Consider the following 12,584-nt stretch of genomic DNA (forward strand, 5'->3'; position numbering starts at 1 on the left):
ACATACGAATGTTATAACTTGATTTATTTTCACCTGGAAGTTTCCAACCATTATTGTGCAGTAACTATACTTAATTGGGCATTCGACCATTATGCAATTGATGTTCTGAATTATATAAACTCTTCCGTATTAATTATTTACCTTGTAGTTTTCTATTATGCCAGCAGGGGTCATGCATAACATTATAAATCTTGAATGGATGGGGGAATGGATAGCAGTTTCAGCATCTAAGTACTGAATTTAATTATATTTTAGTAACTAAAAGACAAATGAAACACAATGCAAGATATTAATGAAATATTCATCACAAATTATTTTTCTTACAATAGCACTTTGTTTCTCTGGAGAGTCATATTACAAGTATCCAAACATCTTTTCAAATGTGCAATTCATTCTGAAAACCATGGAAATTATATGCAAAAGAGAACTCCCCTCTGGATCAATTTTTAGCCCTGTGGAAAACAAGAAAAGCTATAAGAACATAGATTCTGATATGGTGAGTATCCTAGTGCATAATGAGTCAGATAACATTAATATGATTAAATAATTGTGCTTGCCAATACTGTAACATTGCTGAAGATGAGTTTAGCTGGTAGTGGGGGTAGGGTGAGAGGAACAAATAGCAAAAACAATAAACCATATGCACAGTTCCTGGACAGTAGTTAATAGGATTAGCAGTGGGGCATCAGTATGCACCACTATGACTTTAAATAGAGTAATGTCATAATATCTTTTTCCTTATAGATTCCATCTCAGCTATTTAATCGGAAATAGCAACGCAATTTAATTTATAAATGAGGATTTTAAGATATTACATTTGTATTAAAAGGAAAGTGTATAAAGTACAGGCTATTAATGAGAGCGGTTGTCATATTTGATGCCTCCATAATTCATATGTAATTACATTTAAAATGCTATTAAAATCAACTGAAATGTTTTAAATGGTTCAGAATTGAGTAAATAAAATAATCTCTAGTATATGAAAAATTGTCTTTTAATTTCTAACTTGGACATTAGTGATCAACATTAGAGAAAACTGTCCCAATCATGTAATTCCTTGGTATGTAATAAATTATGTATTATGCGAACAAAGCTGCAGTGAGCCATATAATTGTTCATATATATTATAGGCTGATGTACCTCAAAAAACAAACTTCAATCTCTGGGGCTCATATGTATTTCCTTCTCTCACATATACTCCAAAAGAAAGCAGTGAACAGTTTGAAACCTTGCTTCTTTTGTTATTTTATTTTTTGTTACATGTACTTATTATTTCATAGTTTATAAACAGAAAATTTGTTTTTCTAATAGTTTCTTAAAAAGGAAAACATACGGGGGCGCCTGGGTGGCTCAGTCAGTTAAGTGTCTCTTTTTTTTTTTTTTTAAAGATTTTATTTATTTGACAGAGAGAGACACAGTGAGAGAGGGAACACAAGCAGGGGGAGTGGGAGGGGGAGAAGCAGGCTTCCCGCGGAGCAGGGAGCCCGATGTGGGGCTCGATGTGGGGCTCGATGGGGGGCTCGATGGGGGGCTCGATGGGGGGCTCGATCCCAGGACCCTGGGATCATGACCTGAGCCTAAGGCAGATGCTTAATGACTGAGCCACCCAGGCGCCCCAAGTGTCTGACGCTTAATTTTGGCTCAGGTCGTGATCTCGGGGCTGTGGGATCAAGCCCTGTGTCTGTCTCCATGCTCAGCTTGGAATCTGCTTGGGATACTCTCTCTCCCTCTGCCCCTCTCCCCACTCATGCGCACTCTCTCTAAAATAAATAAATGAATAAATCTTAAGGGAAAACGTTTAACATAAGGGAAGTTGAAACAACTAAAAAAATTTAAGATTCCTTTTTCAAATAGTTGTATTATGATTTGCCTCACAGTTTTCCCATGCTTCTCTTGGGCCCTTTCTAAAACCAACTAAAACATAAGTATTTAAGGAAACACATTTAACCACATCTATTTGTAATCATTATAGGCTTTTGTGTTTTCTCTTTGGCTCATTACTTGGTGAATCATTGACATAGAGTGACATATGCTAAGTAATTTTGAACCTTTTGGTTATAATTACTAATGAGCACCAATTACTTCATGCACAAAAGGGATCTTGTTTTTAAGTTTAAAGAATATTTTAACAATAAATATATAATCTATGATACTGAACAATGGTAAGAACATTGGTCATGAGAAGAAACACCTGCTCAGCAACTGACTGTATGATTCAGAGGAGGTCTATTGAGCTCTCTAAACCCCCATTTGCTTATCTTTAAAAAAGACTGCCGCCACCACCACCACCACCACCACCATCATCATAATCATTATTATCATCATCGTATTCACCCTAACTAATCTATAGGATTGTTGTGAAGATTGCAAAAAAGCATGTGCCTTGTAAATTATTGAGGGCCGTGAAAATGTTAACAATTATTATTGAACATTATATTTAGGAACTCACTTTAACTTAGGCAGTTAAATATAGTAATTTTCATCTAAGGACATGATTATGCTGACTAAATAATTGTGTTTTACTATGAAGTTAATTGTGCTTAATGAGTGATTTGAGTGTTTTTGCTTAAAAAAATAAGATATTGTGAAATCTTGACAATATGAGTGTTCTAGTTATGAAGCAGGCAACCTTCAGTGTTGATTCTGCTTCTCTTTAAGAATCTAAATGTTCAACAAAGCAGGAAAGAATATCCAATGGAAAAAGGACAATCTCTTCAACAAGTGGTGTTGGGAAAATTGGACAGCTACATGCAGAAGAATGAAACTGGACCACTTTCTTATACCATACACAAAAATAAATTCGAAATGGATGAAAGACCTAAATGTGAAACAGGAGTCCATCAAAGTCCTAGAGGAGAACACAGGCAGCAACCTCTTTGACCTCAGCCACAGCAACTTCTTGCTAGACATGTCTCCATAGGCAAGGGAAACAAGGGCAAAAATGAACTATTGGGACTTTATCAAGATAAAAAGCTTTTGCATGGCAAAGGAAAGAGTCAACAAAACTAAAAGGCAACCTATAGAATGGGAGGAGATAATTACAAATGTCTTATCAGGTAAAGGGCTAGTATCCAAAATCTAAGGAACTTATCAAACTCAACATCCAAAAAAAAAAAAAAAAAATCCAGTCAAGAAATGGGAAGAAGACACAGATATTTCCCAAAGAAGACATGTAAATGGCCAACAGACACATGAAAAAATGTTCAACATCACTCATCATCAGGGAAATACAAATCAAAACCATAATGAGATACCACCTCACACTGGTCAGAATAGCTAAAATGAACAACTCAGGAAACAACAGATGTTGGCAAGGATGCAGAGAAAGGGGAACCCTCTTACACTGTTGGTGGGAATGCAAACTGGCACAGCCACATAGGAAAACAGTATGGAGGTTCCTCAAAAAGTTAAAAAAAGAAAAAAAGAACTACCCTACAATCCAGCAATTGCACTACCAGGTATTTATCCAAAGTATACAAACATAGCGATTCGAAGGGGCACGTGTACCCCAATATTTATAGCAGCAATGTCCACAATAGTCAAACTATGGAAAGAGCCTAGATGTCCATTGACAGATGAATGGGTAAAGAAGATGTGGTGTGTGTGTATATATATACACACACACAATGGAATATTACTCAGCCATCAAAAAAATATTATTCAGCAAGAGTGAAATCTTGCCATTTGCAACAACATGGATGGAACTAGAGGGTATTATCCTAAGTGAAATAAGGCAGTCAGAGAAAACAAATACCGTATGATTTCACTCATGTGGAATTTAAGAAACAAAACAGATGAACATAGGGAAAGGGAAGGAAAAATAAAATAAGATGAAAACAGAGAGGGAGGCAAACCATAAAAGACTCTTAACTATAGGAAACAAACAGGGTTGTTGAAGAGGAGCTGGGTGGGGGGATGGGGTAACTGAGTGATGGGCATTAAGGAGGGCACTTGAAGTAATGAGCATGTGGTGTTATATGCAACTAAATAATCACTAAATTCTACCTCTGAAACTAATAATACAGTATATGTCAATTAAATTGAATTTAAATTAAAAAATATAAAAAATAGAAAGATGCTATCTAAAAAAAAAAATCTATCTGTTCTTGTCAATCTTGGTGCACAAAAGCTACAAGGAAATGGAAGATTCCTGCCATACAGCTTTGCCTGAACTGGAAGGGGCAAAATGTCAACACATGAAAAGAATGTATCTGTTTAGGGGCACCTGGGTGGCTCAGTTGGTTAAGTGTTGGCCTCTTGCTTTTGGCTCAGGTCATGATCTCAGAGTCCTGAGATAGAGACCCCACATCGGGGTCTGTGCTGAGCACGGAGTTGTCTTGTCCCTCTCCCTCTGCTCCCTCCCCTCCCCCCCGCCCCCCCCAACTCTTGAGCTCTTTCTCTCAAATAAAGGAATTTTTAAAAATCTAAAAAAAAAGAGAATGTTTCTGCTTAGAGTGGGACAAGTCACTAAGTCTCTGTGCCTTTTTCCACAAAGAACAAAGAGCATAGTTTCAATCTTTTCTAAGTTCTATTTCAGCTCTATACCTCTGATTCTGTGAGGGGATTATAACAGATTTTAGCCTATCAGATTTATTGCTGTCCTTTTTCTCCTCTCATTCCCACACAATACAAAGAATTTGAAAGGTAGTGTAGCCACAGTGCTACTAAAATTTCTGGTTCAGCTAACTAATTCAGTGCTTGATTACATGTTTGAACATTGTTCCCCAGTTTCAGCCCAATTTCTTCAGTATAGCTTCGTCTAAGCCAGGCTCTCCCGTTCAGTTGAGTACTTACCCATTCAATATCCATCTCTCTCACCTACTGGGAGAAGACAGGAGGAATCAGAGAGGAAAATGGGAATATAACATCTGTATTCATCCCCCTCCTTTCTTTGTTACTGACATGCCATAGTAGAGGATTTGAGGATTTATTCTTACAGCCCTCCTTTTCCAATAATGCTCAAAGGTCCATGACAGCATATTTTGGCCACTGCAAAATATTTTGTTTTTAATATATTTATCCATGTTGGAGTAAAAACATAAGCATTTAATTTGTTTTCCAAGTGCTGCCATAAAATTGCTCTAAAAATAAAGAATTCTGTAGGATATACATGTTAGGATACACACAATATAGGTGTTGGTTCTATTTAAGATTAGGAAATTTCCTTTCCCTGCTGCTAGAACCCATTTCTTCTTTTAATATCATTTAAAGCTGATCCAGACGCAAGGTTTCCATTGACTTTGACAAATGGTGCACTTTAATTAGCTCTGTGGCTTTCAGAGCCAGAACACTGGATTGAGTTTTCCACTCTGTCTGTTGCTCACTAGCAGAACTCAATTTGCTGAGTACAGTTGTCACATGATAGTAACAACATAGTTTTTTGGAGATAGTAGATTAAACTCAACTGAAATGCAGTAGACCCTTTACTAGATAGCTGCATCTGTCCTAAAGTACAAATAGTTTTCTGAAAACTAGGAAACACACAGAGTTTACATTCAATTGTGATTAGCAACCTCATCCTCTAATGCTTTAAGTACTTGGGAAGCCAAAGGCATTATCTAAATTTGGGACATTTTGTGCTATACTGCAATTGTACATGGTTACTAGGGTTAGACTGAGACACACGTTCTTTAAAATTAGAAGCATTATCCTATGATTCATGTCCTATCATCTAAGTAGCACATTTGTGTTAAGAGGTCCTTTCATGGCATTGTCAACCATCCCCAAAATGACTAAAAACAAGGATGAAACTCAAAAGCTATCTCTGAACATCCAAAATACAACCCATTCTTCAAAGCTCATTACTGTTATAAAAGAGAGTCTGGTCTGATATTCAGAGCTTGTGTATTCAAATTTGCATAAAATTCAAGCTGACGTGGTTATCTGAAATTTCAGCCAACACTAGATTAATAGCACTTTTTTAGGTGGACTTCTCAAAATAGGTATTGTACAAACTGCACTGATAGCTTGTTGGAGAACGTAATTGAGAGGATGTGGCCACTGGTTTCTCCCATGAGCTGGACCTGGGCAATCTGAGGCTCCTCCCTGGAATGCATGTTCTGCTCACTGTTCCCACAGCTGGAGCCCTTTCAAGGATGTAGCCTTGAGAGATCAATGTGTTCTTGAGACCATCTGGGTGGTGTAAGTGACAGCCCAGTTAAGGCTTCCTATAAACCTTAAGATTCAGGTGGGTGCAGAGATTTGCTTGTCTTGCAGCCACCTAAGATAATCCTCCTAAATAGGTTCCCTGGCTTATTAGACCTATCACCTACCAATCTGGAGTGGTCTGTCTCCCTCTTTAATCTCTGTTTGGTCTCTGTGTACAGGGTCCAGTTTGCAAAGGAGCACAATCCAAAGCTGGGCAGCAAGGCATGGAGATGAAGGAACTATAGGAAGTGGTCATAAAGCCAAGAAAAAAAGGGAAGAAGGAAGAGAGGAAGGAAAGGAAGGAAAGAGGGAGGGAAGTAAGGGGGTAAAAAGAAAAAGTTCTCTGGGAGTCATTTAATGCCCTGCTCAGTGTTTTTCAAACTGTGTTAAAAGAGCCCTCTCAACTTTTTTTTTTAGATTTTATTTATTTATTTGAGAGTGGGGCAGGGAGGGAGGATGCGCAAGCAGGAGGAGGAGAGGGACAAGTAGACTCCGCGCTGAGCATGGAGCCTGTCTCAGGACTTTATCTCACAACGCTGAGATCATGACCTGAGCCAAAATCAAGAGTTGGAGCTTAACAGACTGAGCCACCCAGGTGCCCCTGTCTTACATTATTTTAAAATTAAGCTTTTCTATGAAATATTCTAACATTCTAAACATTGGCTTGTTTTCATTTGCCTTTCTGAGTGATTATTCCCCACAGTCAGTAGCCTTGTGCAGAGACTTCATCTTACTCATGACTTTTATCTCCAGCATCTGAGTTCCCAACATAAAAATAGATCAATACATATCTGTGGGACTTAACTAAACAGTTCACTAGAAACTTAATATACCTTAGTTTGAAATTTATATATGAATTTCTGGCCTTTCAACTCAAGAATACTTAACATGACAATTATCTTTAAATTGTAGATCTGATGTGGTTTGTATAAGAAATGAGAATTATAAAGCCTTTTGGAGTCTCTTTAAGGGTTTCTTTTGAGCATAAAAGAATGAAATATTAAGTACATATCATAAGATGTATATTTGAATCTGTATTGTTGGAAAAAATTCAATGAGAGTGCTGTGTTATCACTGTCTAACAATAAAATCAGGTTTCTTTATACCAGTTACTTTAGTAGATCAGTTAATTCTATGAAACTGTTAGGAAGCATTTCAAGAAAAAAACAAACAGATAACAGCCTATTTTTTTTCCCTGAATTTGTAGACTTTTAAAATAGTTACTTAGCAGACATTGACCATGTCCAGCTAGGCATGTATATTTGCCCTTAAAGTGGGAATCCACATTTTAAAACCTAATTTGCTGTTTGATCATTGTTCAAACTTTTCCCTGTCCTCTCCTCCTTGGGTGTCAGGAAGAACGAAGTCATATAGGGTCTAAGAAGCACATTGTTCTAATAATTGTCCTGTAGAGGATATAGAATTTTTGTCATAGTGTGGAACTGATGTCATTGAACACAAGGGACCCATGTGAAAAGCAATTAAGACATTAGGTTCAGGTTAACGATTGAAGGGAAGCAAAATTTGCTGCCCCCAAATGTGACTCTTTGGCATAAGGATTATTTTAGGCTGGTTATTTTTAAGAAATCACAGACACAGGAGAAGCTGTGAAAACTGAGTAGAAGTTACCCTTTTTGTAAGAGATATTTACATTTTAAGAGAAGTCTCCATTTGTATGGGTGTCTCCCTCTCTGTACTAGGAAGAGAAGAATGATTCTAAATCTCTAGAAACCCTTATCAGTGGAGAAGGCAATGACAAATCTGCATATCAACCTTACCCTTGTTTACTAGGCTTTTCCTGTTAACCATCCATAACTGCCCATCCTCCTGTTTTGTCTTTAGCTACAGATGTTATATAAGGTAGTGGCTTGGGCCATTTTGAAAAGTATTCCTGGGGCGCCTGGGTGGCTCAGTCGTTAAGCGTCTGCCTTCGGCTCAGGTCATGATCTCAGGGTCCTGGGATCGAGCCCCACATCGGGCTCTCTGCTCTGCGGGAAGCCTGCTTCTCCCTCTCCCACTCCCCGGCTTGTGTTCCCTCTCTCGCTGTGGGTCTCTCTCTGTCAAATAAATAAAATCTTAAAAAAAAAAGAAAAGTATTCCTGGGTCTCTCCCATGTGTACAGGAGGTATACATGTTATTAAACTTCTGTTTGGTTTTCTCTTATTAATCTGTCTTTTTATTACAGGGGGTGCAAAGGTCTCAGCCAAGAACCTGGAAGGGTAGATAGAAAATTATTTTTCCTCCCCCACACTATATATATTTACAAAAATATACTTAAGTAAATTGCTCTTTTTGGTGTAACATGAAGTTTAAGAAAATAATGCATTTTCATTTGAATATTTAAAATTTCCCAGGAAATTCATTTTCATGTTTATTCAAGTCAGATAACTCTTTTCCAGACATATTTTTATGTTTTAATTCCAGGAACATTTGCAATTTAATCAGGGAGGATATGAAGTTAACCACCTGCTCTGGCACTGTGTTGCTGCCTGGTCATGTGTTCAGAAGAATAGTCCTCAGCTGAATAAGGTGCTTGAACATCTCATCTTTCATAAAGTGAAGCTTCAAAAGAAATGCTGGTAAGAGGGATTCTATAAATCCAAAGTAATTCATTGTGTTTAAATGTTAAATAACCTTTGTACTTAAATGTTAATCACACCTTAGTTGACTATGAAAATAATTTATAATCTCAGTTCCAAATGCAAGGGCAATTTATATATTTTGTATTAGTTCATTTCATCAATAAATTGTTCCGATCTCTCTCTCTTTTTTTTTTTTGCTAGTTTGCATGCATGTATTGCTTAATTAATCTTTATCAAATGAAATTTGTTATTGATAAGAAGTGCCACCCCCCATTTAAAACATCCTTTATTTTTTAAGTTGTTAAACAACAACAGTGAGGTACAGTTTATTATCCTTGGAGGAAATATATTGAGATTCTGTTTCTTTATGTCTTACTTGTAAAGTATAACAAAAATAAATCTTGACTGGTAAGTGTTTGTTTCCTCCTGTACATATATTAATTTGAGAAGGAAAAAGAAGTCTTAAATTACTACCAAAGAGGACATGGGTTCAATGGAGGGGAGAAGAATTTTAAAGGAGTATTTCTGAGGAAAGTGATCAGAGGAGATATCCCTTTTCAGTATTTGAGGATAATCAGAGTTTTGAATTCCTCTTCCAGTGCTAATGGTAATCATCATCATCATTATCATCATCATCATCATCATCATCTGTCAGGCCATAGCCAAGTTGCAAATTCAATCATCATATAGTTTTCTTAAAATTAGTTCCTGCCTCTGGCTACCCACTGGCTGCCCACTCTACACCAAAGGCCTTTGTGTATGTAATTTCTAAGGATCTGGAGGATTCCTTATGAAGGAAAGGTGTTTTCCTAGTTTCATTTGGAAGTTTTTGGGATTCTAGATCAAGTAAAGATTTCTGGAGGATGGCTTAGAGTTTGCTTAATTTCCTAGGAATAGCCTAGTTCAGAAGATGTTTCATCAAGAACTTATTCTGTCTTGTCCTGTGATGGGAGAAATCTACTCAATATTGCAGTTAACAAAGATTGCGATTCTTTTATGTTTTAAAGCTAAGGATAATATCTTTAAATAGGAAAATTACAATGCAAATAGAATATAATTTTAATAAGTATATCCTCATACAGAGTTGATAAATACAACAAAAATTAGATTCTCACTGGTGCAAAGTTGGTTATTCTGAAAGCCATGGTGATTCTTTCAGACCTCTCTTATTATAGCAAATAAGTTGTAGGGGATTCAAAGATACAATTTAGTTTTCAAAAGGGTATAGAACTATTTTAGCTCTTGGAAGACTCTAATTTGATTTAAAAAATAAGAGAAATTACATTTTAACATATAAAAATAAGTATTTCATGACTGTCAAGTTTATTTTCAAAGCACTCTAATAATTACCAAATAAACAAGTTTAAAGAAATACTGAGATAGTAAAAGTGGCTGAGTAAGAATAGCTAATTCTGAAAGTCAAGGAATTGTTTCTTTAACCAACTTTGTTTTACTGTACTGCATCAACATTGATTTAATTTGTTAATGATTTTTCTTGTTAAACAAACCAACCAACCACAGGTCCCAAATGTTGTCACTTGGACCAAGTTCCCAAACTGGTGTATAATACGTAATCTAATTGCAGTTTCAACATCCCCCAGAAATTTAGTCTTAAAAAGATCAGCTAGGAATTTTTCAGTCTGCACCAGTGAATCTACCACTTAGACCATTTCCATCCCCCTAAAAAGATGAGATCATCTACGTGATGACACCTTGCTTTTCCCCCTAGAAAGCAGCCTCACCTAGAACAATCCTTTTCTTTTGCTAATAACTTTCTTGCCCCAGTGACTCTTCCTCTATAAAAACCTTCCAACTCCTTGGAGCTCCTTTCTACTCGCTAGTTGAGGTGCTGCCTGATTCATGAATCATTTAATAAATCTAATTGGAACTTCAAATTTACTTGCTTGACTTTTGTTATTTAACAGTCTTTAAGGTAGTTATTTTTTTATACTTAGTATTTTACAGATTTGGGGCCATTGGAGATCATACAAAACTATTCTGACTTTGCAAATGGAGAAACTGAGGCCATGCTTATTAGGCTTACTAGTGAGTGCAACGAGATTTTTAGGGTCCCAGTACCTTATCCCACTATCATTCTGGCTGCACAAGTAAGGAGATAACTGTTTTGAGGCATCTTGTCACTAAATCCTGGCTTCTCCTTTTCTGGGGAGACATGATGGAAATCAAATGAGGGAGGGGATGGTAGTGTTTAGACAATGCTGAACGAACAGAGGGGTAAACTGAAAAAATTGTGGAACACAGTGACTGTTTAAAATCAAAAGGAAAAGATAATTGTTTAAAAAAAAAAACACTGCCAAATAATTTTGATTGTTTCTTATATTTACTGCTTTTTTAAAAAGGTTTCAATCTTTTAATTTAATTTTTTTTTTAGATTTTATTTATTTCAGAGAGAGAGACAGAGATAGAGAGAGAGCACAAGTGGGGAGGAGAGGGAGAAGCAGGCTCCCCACAGGGCAGGGAGCCCGATGCGGGACTCCATCCCAGGACCCTGGGATCATGACCTGAGCTGAAGGCAGACGCTTAACCGACTGAGCCACCCAGGCGCCCCAATCTTTTTTTTTTAAGTGATGACTCTAATAAAAATAATCCATTGACATTAAAAGATTAATTTTTAAGTTAGCAATTTGCCTAACTTCCGCTAGTCAAATTTTCTATTGTAATGATAACATTATACCAAATATTAAAGAATTAATTTTTCTTCTCACAGAATATATTTTTTTAAATAGATATTTTTTTTAAAAGATTTTATTTATTTATTTGACAGAGAGAGACACAGTGAGAGCAGGATCACAAGCAGGGGGAGAGGGAGAGGGAGAAACAGGCTTCCCGCGGAGCAGGGAGCCCGATGCGGGGCTTGATCCCAGGACCCTGGGATCATGACCTGAGCCGAAGGCAGACGCTTAACGACTGAGCCACCCAGGTGCCCCTCTTCTCACAGAATATTTAAGTTATTTATGGAGTAGTCTATACAGCTATCAAGAAGTCATTATTCCAGACAAAATAAAACAAACTGTGATGTAATTATCAAGATCAAACCAGAAGTGCTTTCCATTTTTGGGAAACTTGAATATTGGTCTTACATACTCCTAAGCCTGGGTACATGTAAAATAATTTAGAAAATGAACAATGTATTTAGAGTGAAATAGAAATATTGAGGCATCAGGCCTTGATAGTAAATTGAGACTTTGTCAGGATTTGCTGGACCAGATAGCCTTGGAGTTGTGACACTTGGTGGAAGATAAATTCGGTGTAGTACTTGAAATTCAATGCCAAGTGACTATTAAGAGGAGTAACCTGAACAATTTTGTTTTCCATGCATATCAGTAAAGTTACCATAATGATGAATCAATGTTCAGAGATTTAAAATGCAGAGGGGAGACCATTCAACTGATTGATCAGAAGACATTTGATTAACAGTGGCAAAAATACAAGTGAGTGGTTCTCATCTGCCCATTTCTGATGTTATCCATCAGTAAATAATTCATCACGTAAATCTCTGCCTTGCTTCTTATAACCCCCTTTATAAAGATTATACCGTAGAAAAGGAAAGAAATAGAAGCAAGTGGTTTCAGCTGAGCCTGAAAAAGAGCAGGCCCAGATCCACAAAAGGACTCAGGGAAGGCATCACAGAGTTAGAGCGACCTCTGCTCACTAGGGGACAGGGAAAAAAACCCTGCAGAGGAAATGCATTAAAGACAATATATTATAAAACAGGGTGAAGAAGTAGAGAAAAAGGGACTACATGAGCCCCTCCCGGCTATCAGGCACCAGCATTTATCTGGGAAGTTTAGCTGTCCTGAGCTGCAGATAAGCAGCTTGCTGTAAGGCAGATTT

General features: G+C 37.0%; 1 protein-coding gene across 1 annotated transcript in view; it reads left to right on the forward strand.

Moving 5' to 3' along the window:
• TMEM232 (transmembrane protein 232) overlaps nucleotides 1–12,584 on the forward strand; it is a 244,369-nt gene that overhangs the window by 53,879 nt on the left and 177,906 nt on the right. Inside the window, exons 7-8 of the mRNA XM_035012307.1 lie at nucleotides 330–496; nucleotides 8,593–8,726. Of these exons, the coding sequence (XP_034868198.1) occupies nucleotides 330–496; nucleotides 8,593–8,726 (301 nt within the window). The remainder of the gene's footprint in view (nucleotides 1–329; nucleotides 497–8,592; nucleotides 8,727–12,584) is intronic.

The sequence above is a fragment of the Mirounga leonina genome, unplaced genomic scaffold (genome assembly GCF_011800145.1).
Source record: "Mirounga leonina isolate KUSES-001 unplaced genomic scaffold, KU_Mleo_1.0 Mir_104, whole genome shotgun sequence".
Taxonomy (NCBI): Eukaryota; Metazoa; Chordata; class Mammalia; order Carnivora; family Phocidae; genus Mirounga; species Mirounga leonina.